This window comes from Octopus sinensis, linkage group LG7 (assembly GCF_006345805.1).
Source record: "Octopus sinensis linkage group LG7, ASM634580v1, whole genome shotgun sequence".
NCBI lineage: Eukaryota > Metazoa > Mollusca > Cephalopoda > Octopoda > Octopodidae > Octopus > Octopus sinensis.
Window position 1 is genome coordinate 25,349,500 of NC_043003.1, and position 20,882 is coordinate 25,370,381.

General features: G+C 35.3%; 1 protein-coding gene and 1 long non-coding RNA gene across 4 annotated transcripts in view; both read right to left on the reverse strand.

Annotated features, from left to right (window-relative positions):
* LOC115214528 (zinc finger protein 845-like) overlaps nt 1–20,096 on the reverse strand; it is a 35,561-nt gene extending 15,465 nt beyond the window's left edge. The window contains exons 1-2 of one of the 3 annotated variants that reach the window (XM_029783729.2): nt 19,777–20,096; nt 14,336–15,868 (exon numbers count right to left, since the gene is read on the reverse strand). In XM_029783729.2, the coding sequence (XP_029639589.2) occupies nt 14,336–15,057 (722 nt within the window). In that variant the 5' untranslated portion in view covers nt 15,058–15,868; nt 19,777–20,096. Of the gene's footprint in view, nt 1–2,824; nt 3,940–5,104; nt 5,138–5,544; nt 5,779–14,335; nt 15,869–19,776 lie in introns of those variants that run through there. The other 2 variants (XM_029783458.2, XM_036504649.1) reach the window with 2 other exon arrangements.
* On the reverse strand, nt 8,539–10,254 carry LOC118764196. The gene is made up of 2 exons (XR_004999982.1): nt 10,216–10,254; nt 8,539–10,177 (listed from the first exon to the last, which is right to left on the reverse strand). It is a non-coding gene; the product is annotated as an uncharacterized LOC118764196 (long non-coding RNA).
* Nucleotides 20,097–20,882: the final 786 nt, after the last annotated feature.

A 20,882-nucleotide genomic window follows, 5' to 3' on the forward strand; every position in this document is an offset into this window, starting at 1 on the left:
TGTTCTTGTCCATGTCTGTAATTATTTTTACTGTTTACATATATATATATATATATATATATATATATATATATATATATAATATATATATATATATATATTATATATATATATATATATATATATGTATGTGTGTGTATGTTCGTGTGTCTGTGTTAGTCCCTCCAACATCGCTTGACAACCAATACTAGTGTGTTTACGTCACCGTAACTTAGCGGTTTGGCAAAAGAGACTGATAGAATAAGTACAAGGCTTACAAAGAATAAGTCCTGGTGTCAATTTGCTCAACTAAAGGCGGTGCTCCAGGATGGCCACAGTCAAATGACTGAAACAAGTAAAAGAAAGTAAAGAGTATAGAGGCCAAAATCATTCCACATCCTGAAGATAAGACTGAGATAGTCTGTAAACGCTAATAAATATGGTATACTATGAAAAAGTATTGAGTGATCCTTCAATCCAATGTTCAACTGGTTTCGTATATAACTTTACAAAGAAATTAACATTAATAAGTGGGAAACTGATGAGTAAGATCAGCTGAAATGGATCTATAATACTGTATACTCTGATTAATGTACCCACTCTACTGACAAATAATTTTTCTGACTTATAGATTCTCAGAATGAATGAATGAATGAATGAATGAATGAATGAATGAATGTATGTACATACATATGTCTGTCTATATTCCAAGTTGATGACTTCAACAACAGCTCCACATGACAGTTTGATGATAAGATTTGCTTACAAGTACATTTTATATCTGTTTTATTAAACCCTCTTTACCAATGGTATATATACAAAGCTACGATTGACAGAAAACTTTTGTTGCTGACCAAAACAGAAACAAATGTAGAATTTTCAAAGAACAGTAAAGTCATGTTGAAAGAAAAGTAACGCAAGATCATTTATTACAAATTTATTTGATTTTGAAAATGATTTCATTGTTTCATAATTATTTTTATCAAACACTGTGTCAGTTTAACCAAATATAAGAGATCAACTACTTGTTTGTTTACGAAAAGACCAGCAGTTGCCTATGCATGCCAGCCTCTCCTCTCCACACCACCAGTATTATCCAAGGGAAAGGCAAAGGCCAATACAGTCTGGCACCAGTGATGTTGCAACTCATTTCTACAGCTGAGTTAACTGGAGCAATGTGAAATAAAGTGTCTTGCTCAAGAACACAACGCAGCCTGGTCCAGAAATCAAACTCACTACCTCATGATTGTGAGCCCAATGCTCTAACCACCGAACCATGTACTTTCACAGTAGGAATATTGTTTTTGACCATGTTTCCCTACTAGGTGGAGAGAAGATACAATATTCTTTTCTACTCTAGGCACCAGGCCTGAAATTTTTGGGACATGTGATCAATTAAATCGACTCCAGTACACAACTGGTGCTTAATTTATTGATCCCAAAAGGATGAAAGGCAAAGTCGACCTTGGAAGAATTTGAACTCAGAATGTAAAGACAGACGAAATACCGCTAAGCATTTTGCCCAGCATGCTAATGTTTCTGCCAGCTCACCACCTTGGATAGGAGATACAATATTGGCAACAAGATGGAGATACCTGAATAGAAGTAACATGAAACCACTGAAGTACATGGAGATGAGACTATAGAAGTAATCAAAGAAAAAAATGGAGTGAGGAGGCAAAACATCTGTGCATCAGAGGATGAGGTATGTTGGTGATTGATTTTATTTCTTTGATACAGTCTAGGATGTCTATATGTGTAGTAACAATACTGTCTTCAATGAGAGAGTTGTATACTATTGTAGGTTTCACTTGAGCTATATAGTAGCTTCGTAGTTATTGGGAGACAAGTATTTTGCGACCTCAAAGATGCAGGTCTGTCTTTGTAATATTGCTGTTGACATGTTGAAGATATGTGATTGTAATGAAGACATGTGATCACCAGGAGAGATCAGTATTGAGGAGGTCTAGCATTTGGAATAACCTTGAGGATTCTAGTTGACAGAAAATGCCTAGCACAAATATCGCAATGGTCATTAGCATTTTTATATATGTTTGTCTACACTGGCATCGGATGAGTCAATTAAACCCAACTCCTCAGTAAATGTTCTCATCTATGAGGACATATAAAATAATAGTTAAGCAGTTACTTTGCCACAGATTACCTGTACATGCAAATACAGACACTTGACAAGTTTGAGATAAATTACGATTCTGGCAGAATATTTTTCAATAAATATCAATGTATAGTTTCCCACTTCCCCTCATGTTCAACTTTATGGGCAAAATAATGGCTAATTTGAGGGAATTAACTCATGTTTTTAGGTAGATGAATAACCACAAATATCAATGACCGTTTATCTTTTGCATGAAAGACTGTGTTTAATTACCTGAAATATATAAGGGTTTTAACAAACCACAGATATGCCCTCTCTTTAGTAGATATTAGTGTCTGATTACATGCCTTTTGTTGAGTGAGAGCTTTATCACAAATATCACTAGGATGGTTTTTCTTCAGTATGAGTATGTTGGTGTTTAGTTAACTGACTTCTTTGAGAAAATGATTTAGTGCACACATCACACTGATATGGCTTCTCTCCAGTATGAACACGTTTGTGTCGAGTAACTTGGCTTCTACCAGTGAATGATTTGCCACAGACATCACAGTTGTATGGCTTCTCTCCAGTATGAACAAGGTGGTGTGTTGTTAGGTGACCTCTTTGAGAAAATGATTTATCACATATATCACACTGATAGGGTTTCTCCCCAGTATGAATACGTACATGTTGTATTAAGGGACTCCTTTCAGAGAATGACTTTCCACAGATATCACACTTATATGGTTTCTCTCCTGTGTGAACACGTATGTGTGTAGTTAAAATATGGCTGTAAGCGAATGATTCACCACAAATATCACAGCGATATGGCTTTTCTCCTGCATGAATATTCTTGTGTGAAGTTAAGTTAGTACTTCGAGAAAATGACTTCCCACAGATATCACAATGATACGGCCTCTCTCCTGTATGAACACGTTTGTGTATTATTAAGCTACAACTTTGTGAGTATGATTTATAGCATATATCACAATGATATGGCTTTTCTCCTGTGTGAGTATGTTTGTGTATGGTCAGGTAAGATTTCTGAAAGAATGATTTACCACAGATATCACAGTGATATGGCTTCTTTCCTGTATGAATTTGTATGTGTGTATTTAGATTACTTTTCTGAGAAAAAGATTTACCACATGTGTGACAATCATATGGCTTCTCTCCAATATGAATATGTTTATGAGATGTGAAAAGACTTCTTTGAAAGAATGACTGACCACAGATTTTGCAGAGATATGACTTCTCTTCTCTATGAATACATTTGTGTTGGGCTCCTTGACTTGTATCATATGATTCACCACAGATTTCACAGGGATAGGATGTTTCTCCTGCGATAATATTTTTGTGATCAGATAATGCATTGCTCATAATGAAACTTTTGCCACAAATATATTTAGTATGAAGTATTGATCCTCCATTAATTAATTTATGTTCAGTTAATTGATTTTTTATGATGAATGACTTTACACCAATGTCACACAGAAATGGTTTCTTCAGTATCTGATCACAGCATTTATACATATGTATATAATTACATTATATGCAATTTCTTCTTTAGAATTTCTATTTTCATCACATTATACAAAATCATTTTTCATTCTTTCCTTTATCTTATTTATAAGAAATATTTTTCTCCCTATAAGTTTGACAATTTCTTAAAAGGCTGCAGAAAAACCAAACAAATTATTTGAGTTAGTTGTTCCAATAGGATTAATTATGATATACTTAAGCCAAGATTTACATGTAATGGTTTACGTGTATTCTTCATAAATTCTTCCTTTCCTTTTCAAAAGATGATAAATAAGTTGATGCAGCCAAAGTGAAAAATCTTTATGTCCATATTACCCGATAACCTGAAGTAAAAAAGAACAAGTTCATGTATAAGAATTAATTTAATACTAAGGTTGAAAGTTATAAGAAAAGAAAAAAAAAGAACCCAAAACAGTCAAGTTTATACATTGGAGTGAAAAGGACCATTTACTCATCCTTAAGGATAACTGATGACTTGTGCAGTGACTTTGTTTAAAATGAAAAGTTGCACACCATCAATCTCGCTACCTTATTCATAACCATCTTCAATCCAGTGGCAAGACCTGGTCGAGACAACTGGGGATGTGTGTGTCTGCACATGTTTGTAGGTATACATATTTCTGCATGTAATTCCAATAAATCAGGATTGCTCACCCCAGAGAGTAGGAAAATGCACAATCTATGTTGAGGTCACAATTCAACCAATTGCGTACATTCGGTTTGTAGACAAGAGTTAGGTCTTTCTTTGTTCGTGAATGCCAGCGAAAATAAGAGGTTACTTATTCATTCATTGACAAAATTAATGACTTTCAGTAGAACACTGCACGTACGTAGTTTGTGATAAAAGGATATATAGGCGCAGGAGTGGCTGTGTGGTAAGTAGCTTGCTAACCAACCACATGGTTCCGGGTTCAGTCCCACTGCGTGGCATCTTGGGCAAGTGTCTTCTGCTATAGCCCCGGGCCGACCAATGCCTTGTGAGTAGATTTGGTAGATGGAAACTGAAAGAAGCCTGTCGTATATATGTATATATATGTGTGTGTGTTTGTCCCCCTAGCATTGCTTGACAACCGATGCTGGTGTGTTTATGTCCCCGTTACTTAGCGGTTCGGCAAAAGAGACCGATAGAATAAGTACTGGGCTTACAAAAGAATAAGTCCTGGGGTCGAGTTGCTCGATTAAAAGGCGGTGCTCCAGCATGGCCGCAGTCAAATGACTGAAACAGGTAAAAGAGTAAAGAGTATGTAATCATGTATGTGTGATTGAATGACCATAAAACTAATCTTTAACACAACATAATTGCTACATTAATCTCTTCGTAGTATAAACCTACGTATTTTATATTTTTTCGTTAATATCTGCTTTCCCATGGATTGGACGGGGTCTTACTTGCAGCAGAATTTTATGGCCAGATTGCAGATAATAGTGTCCCGAAAGGAACCGAGTGTTTGATGGAGTTGAACACAACACAGCTAGATATTGCCTTACCTACAGAGCAGACTGTGGATCCGACCAGGTACTAGATTGTTACCTGATAGGTGAGTTTCCTTAATACAACTGATCCATAGATGATCGAGTGGCAGTTGATATCTGATAAGCACATGTGGAGAGCTAAGTTAAGCAACCCAAAATAGCTTTACAGTAATATATAAATTGTATATCTTGGTACGTATATATAAATGTCATTTTCTTCCCATTTACTTTCGTTCCGTTTGTCTAATTCCTTTCGAAATAAAATCTCTCGTTTCGATCACTCATTACAATAGTTAATAACTAGATATAATCAAACTAATGAAGTTCATAGGATAATCGTCTATTCCTTTGTCATCCCTTTTCTTTATATATATATATATATATATATATATATATATAGCACATATATCTATTAATGTATGTGCGTGTGGATATATATATAAATAAATACTTACAAATCAGTTTAGTCCGAATGTGTGTAAAATAGCAGTCGCCCTCATATTTTGAGTCTTAATGTTGTCCAAGAAAACAAAATCAGCCCCACCACACTCACAAAACTTCTTGAACTTGAAAATGCAAACAACAAAGTAAACAAAGACATTTATCAATGCCTGCCAATATTTCAGATCTCTACGTAAGTTTATCTCACATCTGATAACCGTGTGATAAACAATAATTATTGTTATTGCAGAGATTTCTACAATAAACTACCAGGGGAACTAACTCTTGTTTTCTCTGCGAGAGAGAATAACTGTGTGAGAATGAAAGTAACGCGAAGGTAAAGAGATGGTTCCATCTTTCTGTATTTTCAGAGAGCGTCACAAATAGCAAAGGGTTTTTATGTTTTTTAGTCCGTAAATACAATTAACTCTTCTTGTTCTCGCCGAAGTCAACTTTGTCTTTCATCCGACTGGAGTCGATAAAATAATGTACCACTCAAGTACTTAGGTCGATGATGTCGACTCACCTCATACCCTAAAAATTATGGGGCTTATGTCTGAATTAGAGACCGTTATTTAAACCAGAGTAGCTCAAACTGAGTATGCTTACTAAAGGCATTTTATCTATAACCGATGCGTCCTTTTTAAGATGCTTGTGGCATTTGACTGCTACTTCTAATTCACACCTCACTTTTCTGCTTGACATCTATTTCGTGTTATATTTTTGTTTTATGTCCTCCTACAATAGCAAAGAGAGCTTCTACGTGGTTGCTGGATATGCTAGTAATAGCAGCCAAATTGTCCTCATATCCCGACCTATCGTCTTGAAAAACGAAAGAACATTGTGAGTAATGTAACCCTAGGTACTCTCCCACCAAAAAACAGGATGGTCCTGGTTGGAACATCTATGATCATAAGTTTACTCCAATCATTTGTCTGTTGTTGCTTAATTCCATGGTTGGCCTGGAACTAAGGAACAGTATGTAAAAAATATACAAAGTTTCTTCAGACATCTTAAGGTAACAAATGCTAATATTTAGGCATTAATCTTGCACATTTTTTTTTTTTTTGCTATTTTCAAAAAAATTGAAACAAATTGATAGTCAAATACCCTTTTAAATCATTTATAAAATTGAAACATAGGTGCTTAGTGAATATCTCATGTTAAATTAATGGTAATCCAGTGACTCAAACATAGATCCACAAATTGATTGTTTGCTTTTGTCAACATCACCTTCATATGCTGGTATCAGCATATGAGCCAACATTCACCTTTTGGACCTAAATACAACAGCAGTTTATTCATCATATTGGTGTCAAAGGATGTGTCATCAAATGTGTCAACATAACCTCCATTAAGACCAATCAATGCATTAGACCAGGCCTGGCCAACTCGAATTACATTGCAGGCCACTTTAATCACAGAAAGTTTTTAAGGGTTGCTTGTATACTGACAGAATTGAAAGCATTCTGTTTTCTCATCCTATTATTACAATAATGAATGAATGATCATTGATTCAACATGAAATATTATCATTGCAAAAACAGTAGTATCTTTCTTTTTTACTTTTCATTATAGTCTTTAATTTTTGATAAAAATTTTCAAATGTTTGTTTAAATAAATCCATTTCAAGAAAGTATCAAGTGGACTGCAAGATGTCTGCAGGCTGCATACGGCCCGCAGGCTTCAGGTTGGCCAGCCCTGCATTAGACAGATGTTATATTAACAGGCACCTCTAGTTAGAGAGGAAGAGGGCCTAAACAGATAGGACCATGATGCCTGTTCTGAGATCCCCCCAAATTATCTATATCTTTCTAAAAGCAACCCCATCCATCTAGATGCACTGGTGCCAACAGACATACCCTCATAATCATCTTTATCAGTTAGCTAGTACACATATTTTATCAACAGACATGATGATATCACCACCATTTGGACAAATCAGCAATGAAGACCAACAATATCTTGATAGTACCTCTGGTCACAGAGTATTCATATGTAAAGGCTACAGGTTAATTTGTTGATATAATTACAAATCACTTCAGACACCTTATATAGAAAGTTTCGTTCTGGACACACATGGAAAATGTTAGCATCTATCCTCTGAATCAAGCTTGTTTACAGATTGATCACACCTGGTCATTACCACAATGGTATCTCATAATACTAGTACTTCAGTTTCTCTACCAATGGTCAAGGAAACTAGGTAGGAATGAATGTTCAACAACCAACTCTTTTCATGTGACAGAAACATTCACTTTCTAAAAGCAAGCATAGGCTGCTATATTTTTTCTATGAGCAACAACCTAGGAAGTTATAATATTCAACATAATTCTACAAATTAGAAGCTTGATTTTGTCAACTGGCATCAATAGACGTATCTTTGTGAGCATCTTTCAGAACAATCAACTGATGCGACAGTTATCCATCCATCCATCCATCTAGATGCACTGATGCCAACAGACATACCCTCATAATTATTTTTATCAGTTAGCTAATACACATATTTTATCAACAGACGTGATGATATCACCACCATTTGGACAAATCAGCAATGAAGGCCAACAATATCTTGATAGTACCTCTGGTCACATAGGGTATTCATATGTAAAGGCTACAGGTTATTTGTAAGAAATTCTAGCTCAACAGCTACACAAAGAAACAAGTGTACCTGGCCTTTTCAAAGCCAACTGTTTCCACCAAAACTGCAGTATGCACACTTTGTTTCCTCCACTCATCATCATTGAAATGTTCATTTTCTCATGCTTGCACGGGTCAGACAGAATTTGCTGAGGCAGATTTTCTACAAGTGGACGTTCTTCCTGTTGTCAACCCTCACCTGTTTTTGAGCAAAGTAATATTTCCTCATAGTGAATGTTTACATAAAGGACTTGAAATGAGAGACTACTGCTTGTACGGTGGTGAGACACATAACTATCCTGTGATGTCAAGACAAGAGGATACAAGCACCATACACACATAATATACATATATTAAGAAAAAAGAGGTAGTCAGAATTTTGGATAATTATTTATTAGTGCTTTCATATTCGTTTACATGATTCATCAGATGTGATTTTTTACAGAAAAGCCATGACTTTTTATATAAATCTGGAAGAGAATGTTCTTTTATCTATGTGTGTGTATGCATGTGTACAAGCATGTGTGTGTAGTGAAGTTTTGGGAGGTTTGGTGAGAGGGAGGAAAAAGAAAAGAAAAATAGAGAAAACAGAAAGGACAGGAGAGAAAAGAAAGCAAAGAGAGACAAACAAACAAAAAGGGGGAGCGAAAGAGAGAGAGAAAGGGGTCTTTTTTTCTGAGATGTCTTTTATTGTATTTTCATGGTCAGTCATTTCACAGCTGTTTGAAGTTAATGACATTTCAAGATGTCAATTTTTGCTTTAGTTCTTGTTTTAAAGGCATCTCTCTCTTTCACTGTGCATGCATATGCATGTGTGTGGCAAATTTTTTTTGAGGTTTGGTTAGAAGGAGAGAAAAAGGGGGGAAAGAAAAACTAAAAGAAAGAATGAGTGAGAAAGGGGCTCCTGGGATGGTTTAAATTGTATTGTATTCATATGGTCAGCTTGAAGTTAATGACAATTCAAGATGTCAGTTTTGAAAGTATCTCTCTCTATACACACACACAATATATAATGCAATATATATATATACACATCCATTCATCCTTCCACATACACGACTACATTATACATATATATACACATACACACCTGTATGTATGTATGCAAAGTGTTTTGAATGTTAGTTGAGGATTGAAAAAGTGATTCATAATAACAAGTATGGATGCAGTTACAATTATATGAAGGAAATCCAAATGGTCCAAACTAGATTTAAAATATAAACATATACTCTCTCCAATGTTGATTAATCTTACACAAAAATGATTCATTTGGTGAAGGTCAAAAGTGAGTATTCAAGTACTTGCATTTGATTATTTCACACAAACCATCTGTAACTTCAACCACATTTTCTGCAAAAATTAGCCAGGTACGGTACTTGTATGAGTTAACTATGTAAAATAACATCCATAACTTGTTCAATTTCAGCAAGTGTCCACATATCCTTGCTATAAATATTGACCAATTTTGGGGGAATCCAGTAACCTGAGTTTTTTTAAAAGTTTAATTTAGGTCAGAATTTTTTGATAAAATGAAGTTCCCATTGTCTTCCGGTACTTTGAATTATTCCTTGAGCATTTGTAGAGGGAAATGATCTTGAATTTGCTGTCTCCACATATTTCCAGATGTTTACTTAGTAAACACAGCAATCTTACTTGGCACACTGCCTTATGAAAGTCACTGCACACACAACCATGTGCTACCATCTATGTATGTATGTATTGGGAAGACCCATCAAGAAAGTGAAATTGTAGTCGTGGCCAATACCAGTGTCGCATATCTGGCACCTATGCTTGTGGCATGTAAAAAGCACCCTTCAAACTTTGGGCCTCACAGAGGCAGTGACAAGTGACAGACTTTTTGCAATATACCATGCTTAAGACCTGTCAAGTCAAGTGATATCGTAGTCGTGGCCAATATTAGTGTTTTGTAACTGGCATGTAAAAAGCACTCACTACACTCTTGGAAGGGTATCCGACAGTAGAAACTATGCCAAATCAGATTGAAACCTGGTATAGCCCTCCAGCTTACCAGTTTTCAGTGAAACTGCTCGACCCATGCCAGCATGGAAAACAGATGTTAAATGTTTCTTATTTCTTTATTACCCACAAGGAGCTAAACAGAGAGGGGACAAACAAGGAAAGACAAAAGGATTAAGTCGATTACATCAACCCCTGTGCATAACTGGTACTTAATTTATCGACACTGAAAGGATGAAAGGTAAAGTCGACCTCGGCAGGATTTGAACTCAGAATGTAAAGACAGACAAAATACTGCTAAGCATTTTGCCTTGCGTGCTAACGTTTCTGCCAGCTCGCCACCTTTTCAGTTTCTGCCCACCAAATCTACAAGGCTTTAGTCAAGACTGGAACTATAGTAGAAAACACTTAGCCAGAGTGCCATGTAATGGCACCTTAAGTGTCCTCTACTATGTATACAAATGCATGTGTGTGAGTAACTCATCAACCAAATTACAGAATGCTGTTGATTTTCATCTTGCTGACATTCACAGCTTGAGTTTACATGTAACATTTATCTTTCTGCATATATTATTTCTGTGTTATTCTCTTGATATCAAAATTGAAACCACATGTATTAGTATTTATAATGCTTGATATAGCTTGTTACAGCTGCATAGCTCTATTGATCAGTAGAGAATCTAAATAAAGCCATTGTTAAATGTTATTCAGCAGTTTTGATTATTTTAGACTGATTCTACAATTCTCTAAAAGTGGAATAATTTTAACAAAACATTCTTTAGAAATTACTTGATAGATTTTATTAAACAAACAAAAAAGTTTTAATGTCACAAGAATAAATCGTACTAATAACTTGGTTCCAAAAATTTAAAAAGGATTCTTCACCAAACTTCTGAATCCACATGAAATTAGCAGATAGTATTTGATAAGATCATAGAGGCTCATAATTGACACAGTGGGACCCCAGTCCCCACTACTACTTTGTTCTCCCAGTGTGGTGTTTGTAGGCTTGTCAGTTTTTACACTAACTCCTGATCTACCTCTTTATTTGTTAAGCCCTTTAGCATTCAGATCACTCTGTCAAATGTAATGCTTATTTATTCACATTGCTTTAAATTAATCTTGCATAATCTCGTAGCTTTGAGATTTTGAATATGTGATTGTTTATTGCTAGAATGACATTGTAGAGTAGGTGTGAGAAGCTGACTCCAGCTTATGTTTGAACATAAAGCATATAGAATATTTGAGCCAGATATGGCTGATTAAATGCTAAAGGGTTAGACTTTCAGTAAAAGTATTTGATGGTTAAATCTCATCAGAACACTGCTTCTAATCTTGAGCTCTCATATGATTATTTCCTCATGAAACCTTCAGGTGGGCCAGCAGCTGAGCACCTCAAATAGAACAAGTGAGAATTTGGCAAAGCTCTAAGTACAACTTTAAAAAAATCACCCAACAACTTAGTTTTGAATTGAATTGTTATACAGTGCTACAATTCCTTGTAGTAGTTCTTCAACAGTGGATTCAAATTTTGGCACAAGGCCAGCAATTTCAGAGGAGGGGGTAAGTCGATTACATCAACCCCAGTGCTCAACTGGTATTTATTTTACCAACCTCAGAGGAATTTGAACTCAGAACATAAAGATGCAAAAAAAAAATGCTGCTAAGCATTTCACCCAGCATGCTAATCATTATACCAGATCATCGCCTTAGCAGTTCTTCATATTACCCTTCATTGAGATCAGCACCATAATTTTCACATTATCTCAGCATTGGTAACAAGCTGTAAAGTTTCAACCATTGTATTTTGCAAATGAGAATAATTTTGATTATTCACTACTATACTTGTGCCGGTGACACGTAAAAGCACCAACTGATCGTGGCCATTTGCCAGCCTCCTCTGACCCTGTGCTAAAAAGCACCCACTACACTCATGGAATGGTGGGCGTTAGGAAGGGCATCCAGCTGTAGAAACACTGCCAGATCAGACTGGAGCCTGGTGCAGCCTCCTGGCTTCCCAGACCCCGGTCGAACCGTCCAACCCATGATAGCATGGAAAACGGACGTTAAACGATGATGATGATGATATTTCAGAGATAAAGGTGCACAAGTTGTATGTACATAATTAATAAACTTTACCACAAAGTATATATCCTTAGATTTTAGCTGACACTGCATCTATATACAAATTAAAATGATTAAATACATGAGACAGTTATAAACACCTGTCATGTTTATACAGCCTCATCATAAGCAGAAAAAAAAGAAGGATTGATTGGACAATCATTTCAAGTGACTTTACACTGTCTCATCAGCAACCATATACTCTACATTAATTACCATTGTGAAACTGTATTTAACCTTTTAGCATTCAGATTATGCTATCAAATGTAATGCTTATTTACACACATTGTTTTGAATTAATCATACATTATCTTATAGTTATGGAATTTTGATGACATAACTGTTGATTATTTTACAATATTATAGGGTTGGTGTGAGAAACCACATCTGGCCTGTTTGAAAGTGAAATATTTGGGGCAGATATGGCTGGGTTTAAATGATAAAGAGTCAAAGCCATTCTTGTTAGGTTTATAGCTAAATCAGGTACACTGATTTTCAACTGTTAGATCTCTTTATGCAAGTATGTTAAATTACTAATGGTGCTTAAAAGATGAAGAAAAGTGGTAATTATGGGTCACACTGTCTGAGGTTGGGTGAAGGGACATTGTCAGAGTAGGTGGTCTTGTTTTGGAGTGGGTGGAAGGATGTATGGACGGATGGATAGACACAGATAATGTTTGGTGGTGAAATGGAGAACATTAGTGTTGGAAGCATTTTGCTTTGCTAAATGCAGATGTGGAGGTAAACAAGAACATACTGCTTACAGAATTATAATGATCAGGCAATCTTGGGTAAGAAGATTCTGCAAACTCAGCAGTGAGATTTTTAGTAAGGTGCCAAAAGGATTGGCAGCAATTTGGAAGGTACGTTTCAAGGCAGTATAGTATGGTGAACAACAATATTTTTTCAAATAAGGATGATGGTCTTGCATGCATAATGTTAATAGATAAAAGCCAACTGACTGAGACAAGCAGGTGATTTCTCTACATATCATAGGCAATGTTCTTTACATTGTGACACTTTTGGGTGATACAAGCTTTGGTTATGTGAGGGTAGTGCTTTGTTGTCTGAAATGCCAGAACACCAAAAAAAAAAAAAGAAGTGGATGCTCTAACTGCTTAGCCAACTTGAAGTGCTATAGTTTTAGAAAAGTGGTAACAGTTGGATAGTATGAGGATATCAAGTGGGTAGTCATGATGAAAGTGTTCAAATAATCTAAGTGCAGAAACTTCAGAATATATTTATGATAGAACTATTTGTAAAAAAACATTTAGCCACAGATCTCATAGATATGGTTTGCTTCTTGTCTGTGATTATGTAAAATATTTTGATTTATAAAATGATTTGTCATAGATATATAAATGTTTTTTCTCCTGTTTCATTATGTTCATATATCTATAAATAACTTCTGTGAGATAATCTATTACGTTATAAACAATGATGATATTTCTTGGCTGAGTATTATTATGGTAAGGTAAATGATTACTTTGTCAGTAGAAGTTCCTGTGAATTGATAATATATCACTTTGGAAGATGACTTATTGCAAATATCAGTAACTAGTTTCATCTCCTGTATGAATAAGCTTGTGTTTGGTTACCTGAAATTTATAAGAGAATGATTTACCACAGATATCACAGCTATGAGGCTTCTCTCCTGTATGAATACGTTTGTGTCTAGTCACATGATTTCTTTCAGAAAAGAATTTACCACAGATATCACAGCTATATGGCCTCTCTCCTGTATGAGTGTGTTGGTGTGTAGTTAAATGACCACTTTGAGAAAAAGATTTATTACATATAGTACACTGATATGGTTTCTCTCCTGTATGAATACGAACATGTTTAGTTAAATGACTACTCTCGGAGAATGACTTGCCACATATATCACACTTATATGGCTTCTCTCCTGTATGAATACGTATGTGTGCAATCAAAATATATCTCTGGGCAAATGATTCATTACAGATGTTACAGTGGTATGGCTTTTCTCCTCCATGAACAAATTTGTGTGAAGTCAAGTTACTTTTCCGAGAAAATGATTTATCACACATGTCACAGGAATATGGCTTCTCTCCAGTATGAACCCGTTTGTGTTTAGTTACTTGGTGTGTGTCAGTGAAGGATTTACCACAAATGTCACAGCGGTATGGCTTCTCTCCTGTATGTACGTAATGGTGTGTAGTTAAGTGACATTTCTGAGAAAAAGATTTATCACAGATATCACAGTGATATGGTTTCTCTCCTGTATGAATACGTTTGTGCTGGATTGTTTGGCTTTTATCAGTGAACGCTTTATCACAGATATCACACTGATATGGTTTCTTACCTGTATGAGTATATTTATGTCTATTTAAACTACCTCTTTGAGAGTATGTTTTCCCGCAGACATCACAATGAAACCGATTTTTCGCTACATGAATAAACTTATGTGCTGTTAAAACACTTTTTTGAGAGAATGATTTACTACAAATATCACAGGTATATGGTTTTTCACCAGTGTGAATCCGTTTGTGCGTAATTAAATCACATCTCTGAGAGAAAGATTTACTGCAGGCAAAGCAACTATATGGCTTTTCTTCTGAATGAATATATTTGTGTCGGGTTACCTGGCCCGTGTCAGAGAACGTTTTACCACAGATTTCACAAGCATATGGCTTCTCTCCTGTATGAATATAATTGTGTGTAGTTAAGTGACTTTTGCGAGAGAATGATTTTCCACAGATTTCACAAAGATACGGTTTCTCTTTTGTGGGAACAAGAATTTGTTGAGATATCAAACTGCTCATAGTGAATCTTCAACTACAACTGTAGTATTGATCTTTCAGCAAATAATTGTTGCCTCAGTAATATGATGTTTTTACAAAAGTGATATGATGTTCTTACAATTGTCTTCAGCCTCTAATTACAAAACTTAATATTTTATAACTTATTCATTTTCAGTTTGAAATTTATATAATTCCTTCATCAAAAGTTTCAATAGCTATATCAAAACAAAAATATTTTTCTTTTTTTCTTTACTCTTTCCACAATTAATATTTCTTCAAATATATATTTCTAAGACCAGTTATTTTTGTCAAATTCCGAAAAGGTTATAGAATGCTACCATAATTGTTCCAAGACAATTAATTAGGATAGAATTCTTTTGTAATAAAATGCCAGAAAGTAAAGAAATCGCTAAAATATTTTACTTGCTAGCATAGATCCAAATATGAAAAGTCACTTAAATATTCTTAGTTTAATCTCTGTACAAAATTATCCAGTACATATGTTGAGGTAGCTATGAAAAATGATTAAATTCAATCAAGATATATTCCACAATATTTGTCAAGGGAAGGTAAATCTTGGCAGAAAAAAAATTATCATTTCTTTTCAATGGAGGATGATTGTGGAAAATGAAGGTTTAATACAAATGTGTGTGAAATTTAGAAGCAAAATCTTATAAAACTGTCTTGAAGAAGTGAGAAAAGGCTAAGATGGCTGGTTATATATTAACAAACCTATGTTCTCTTCATGAAGTTTTCCCCTTTCATTTTCAAAAATTGAATGTCTTAATGCATCAGAAGAGAAAATTTTTTTCTGTCCATGGCCCCTGAAACCCTGAAATAAATAAACAATATAATATATACTACATAATTTAATAATGGGATACAAAAAATCTCTTCTAAAAATTTAGGCTATTAAATATTGTCAACAAGTACAGGCAGAAGCTTGCTTCCCAACCACATGGTTTTGGGTTCAGTCCCACTGCACTGCACTTTGGACAAGTGTCTTCTGATATAGCCTCAGGCCGACCAAAGCCTTGTGAGTGGATTTGATAGACAGAAACTGAAAGAAGCCCATTGTATATATATATATATAGGTGCCGGTGGCATGTAAAAAGCACTATCTGAATGTGGCCAATGCCAGTGTACCTAACTGGCTCCTGTACCAGTGGCATGTAAAAAGCACCCACTACACTCTCGGAGTGGTTGGCATTAGGAAGGGCATCCAGCTGTAGAAACATTGCCAGATCAGATTGGAGCCTGGTGCAGCAGCTGGCTCTCCAGACCTCAGTCAAACCATCTAACCCATGCCAGCATGGAAAACGGACGTTAAATGTTGATGATGTATATATATTTATGTGTATGTGTCTTTGCATCTGTTTGTCTCACCACCATTGCTTGATAACTGATGATGGTGTGTTTACGCCCCTATAACTTAGTGGTTTGGCAAAAGAGACCAATAGAATAAGTACTAGGCTTGCAAAAAATAAGTCCTTGGGTCGATTTCTTTGACTAGAAAACCCTTTAAGGTGGTACTCCAGCATGGCTGCAGTCAAATGACTGAAACAAGTAAAAGAATAAAAGAATGCTTGGTTAATTTGGTAGAAATTACATACAGGGAAGAATAATGTTTTCAAACTTTGGTACAAGGCCAACAAGTTCAGAGTAGAGGGTAAGTTGATTGCATCGACCCCAATACCCATCTGGTACTTATTTTATTGACCCCCAAAAGGATGAAGGGCAAAGTCGACCCCAGCAGCATTTGAACCCAGAACATAAATCGTAATCTACAAGCTCTGAAAGGAATTTGTAGAAAATTTCATTAAAAAAAATTGCCCGTTTTTCTCAAAGTTACGAGGAAACCATGTCAACTCATGTGAAATTTCCCCGGGGAAAAATTCACCACAAATTCCCATAATCGGAATCTACACCATTTGAAGTGTATTTGTAGAAAATTAATTAAAAATTTAGGTAAAATTCTGAAAATTTACCAAAATTTATCCATTTTCCCAGAAGTTATGAAGCAACAAATTCGGTGGGGCACATTTGTGTAGGTATGCCGACCAGCTTGTTAACTTATAAATTCTTCTCAGCTGGATGTGAAAAAGTAGGTTAGAGTTTTGACATACAAAAATGCTCACAGTACAGAAAGTGTATGATCGTTCAAACACAACGGGGGAAATAAATAAATTTCGCGGTTACTAAACAGATACCAGCCAGACCGGGAAATAAAACTGGGCCCATTACACTCAAAGAACAGCGAGTTCTTATGATTAGGAACTTAAAAACGTTGAACTTAGCAAAAAGAATTATGCTGGGAGGGAAGGCACAATGAGTTAAGATTATTTACTTTGAGAACAAAAATATTTGGTTAATGTTTACAATATTACGCGGAAAGGAAAAAATAATAGTGCAAGGAAACAAATATGAAAACAAAGATGCACGGAAAGCAACAAGGTGGGGGTAAGGAGAGGACTTCGGAAAATTCACAAGAGCCGAGTTTTTCCCTCATAACTTTTAGGAAAGCCATTTTCCTGAAAGTTATGAGGGAAAACTCGGATCTTGTGAATTTTCCGAAGTCTTCCCCCACCCCCGTTGCTTTCCGCGCATTTTTGTTTTCATAGTCGTTTTCTAAATATTTTTTTACGCCCGTTACACTTTTTTCATTTACTTCGTTTCCCAGTAGTATTGTAAACATTAACCAAATATTTTTTACAAATGTGTACTACATTACAAAGACAAAATCAGCTAAATAAATTACTTTTTCTAAACACATTAAAAACCCTATAGCATATTCAGAACACTATTTCAGAAAAATTATCTTCGTTCTCTTTGAGCATATAAAAAAATAAATTTAGCTAGAGCAAAATGAGGATACGATAAGGTAAATTTGCCTCTTCAACTGTCCACCAAAAAAAAAACAAAAAAAAACTTATGCACATCAATATCCATCCTTAGACAACAGGGATGAGAAATGCAACAAAAATTTTAAATATCTAGGTCAAATGAAAGAGCACCGTGTTAAAATGGCACGTGATATGTAATTAAATCCCGACTACATAGAATATTCTCTAAGCAGTGGTTCCCAACCTGGGGTCGGCAAAGATAGTACTGGGAGTCCAAGCATATTAAAAGGGGAAAAACTCATTTAAATAAAAGGGTTGGGTGCCACAGTTCTATAGCTTCGTCAAGATCCACTGAAGTAACTTGATATATTTACGCACCATGCAATTAATTATTGAAATTAGTTATTACTAATTTTTCCCCAGGAAGACTTTTTTTTTTTTTGGAAAATTACTAAATTAGACATTAGTGTGTGTGTGTGTGAAAGAGAGAAAATTGACAAAGAATCCAAGAGAGAAGAATATTGTTAGCAACCTCAATTACAATCGGGTGAAAGTTGAGGAATTTTTTTTAAAAAGCAAAAAAGTATCTATCACCTGAATATGTTCCAAACTCTCAACTTGAACAACAACTATCCTGGCCAATTTTTACTCCGAAAGATGATGCAACAGTACAAAATGATGCAATACTTGTAATGGAACCGTTTCAAACAGGGTGGGAGAAAATAACGAGAAATAAAAAATTACTGAATTTGCTTCCTATACTCCAATATATTTCTTTTTAGACTTTACACGAAGGCCTTTCTTCTGCTTCAGTTTGAATATAAATGTTTCACTGATGACAATACTTTCGTACAAGGAAACTAGGGGGGGGGGCAAAATGAGGTGTTTTTAACAGCATTTTTGGCTTTGAGACAAAATATATTTTTTACAGATGTTCACTACCTTCCAAAAACTAAGCAAATGGCCTACCCTAAATGTATTAAAAGCATTATGGCATAATCAGTCACTATTTCAGAAAATTATCGCCGTTGTCTTTGAGCATATAAAAGGCAAATTTGGTTGGGGCAAAATGAGTAAGACAAGATAATGCAAAATTAGCCGCTTCAGTTCTCCGGAAAACAGACTCATACACATCAATATTCATCCTTAGATATCAGAAAGATCGGAAATGCAAAAAAAAAAAAATTTTAATATCTAGGTCAAATGAAAGAGGATCAGGGGAAAATGGTACATGATATGAAATTATCGAAACTCGAATAAAAAAAAAAAACTAACATAAAATATTCTATGGCTTCTTCACGATCTGCTGGAGTGTTCTCTCCATGATATATTTAAACACCATGCAGTTAAAGAGATACGATTATTGAAATTAATCATTACTCATTTTACCCCATTTTTGGAACTTGAAAATTGTCAAATTAGACATTAGAGTGGGAAAAGAATTGACTTGGAATCAAACAGAAAAGATCCAAGGATACTGATTGTTAAACTCTAAGAATTATCTATATATATTTTTTTCTTAGCAACCCCGATTACAATCGGATCAAAGTTGAGGAAACATTTCTTGAAAAATTAGGACCTGCCACCTGAAGGTTCTAGACTCCCTCAACTTCAACAACTATGCTAACCTAAATATAATGTAACAGTACAAAATGATGATGCAATTCTTGCAATGTAATAATTTCGAAACTGGTAATGAAAAAAATAACAAGAAAACGGAGGTTACTCATTTTGCCCCGTTACAAATTCCATCCTCCACTTCTCACTAATGCAGTCAAATATCAGCCTTACCTTCATGCATATTCCCCCGCTTTCTTTTATTTTAGCTTTCAATTAACTTCCTTTGACAACAGACAAAATTAAAACATTAGATTAGACTATAAACAACAATACTTACAAATCAATGTATTCCGAATGTGGTAAAAACAGTAAATAGCCTGCGTACTGTCAAAGGCCACGAGAACAAACTAAGCTTCCACTTACTCACAACGTCCTGATCGTGAATATCCTTATAACAACAGAATCATAAAGGGGATATCATTAATGGCTTTTGCAGTGCCATTTACACCAGATCGCTCCATAAATGTACAGAACATCTGATTAGCCGTGCGAAGCTCTGGTGAACGTTAAGATAATAACTACAATGACCTATAAAGGGATTTAACTCGATTTTTCACTCTCAGAGAGAGAGAGAAAGACAGGTAGACAGACAGACAGATAGAGTCGGTACTACTTAAGAAGAGTGGTCCCGGTGCGTGCACTCGCGTATCCGCGCTAGCTAGTCGTGACTAGTCGATCCTACAACGACTCCTAGCAAAGTAAATAAAATACAAAATAAATAATTTTTTTTGAAACAAAGTAAATAAAACATAAAAACACAAAGTGTAAATTTTTTTAAGCAAAGTAAATAAAACTAAAACACAAAGTAAGGATCGACTAGTCACGACTAGCTAGCTCGGATGCGCGAATACGCGAGTGCGCGCACCGGGACCACTCTTCTTAAGTAGTACCGATAGAGTCTCCTCTCTTTATAAATTAGTCTTTGAAGTGAAATAAATTCTTAGATAGCGTCACGGGAAAAGGGCAGACTTTCTGTCAGTTATCAAATGCAGTTATGTCTGTCTATTATCTTTTACTTGTTCAGTTATTGGACTGCGGCCACGCTGGAGTATCGCTGTGAAGGGTTTAAGTTGAACAAATCGACCCTGTACTTGCATTTTCAAAGTCTGGTGCTTTATTCTATCGGTCGCGTTTTGCCGAGCCTCTAATTTACAGGGAAGTTTACAAACTTCTTACCACACAGCCATACATACCTGCGTTGGAATTAGTGAAAAATTACTTCAAATAACAATAACAAACACGTAGATTATCGAGGGATAATGATGAATTGTTTTGTATTCACCTTTCTGTAGTAAATTGGCTAGTTACTTCGGGTAATTACACATACAGTCACTTCGATTGCTTGTCTGTCCAATCAACAAAGCCGAGAGGCAGTTGTTCGAT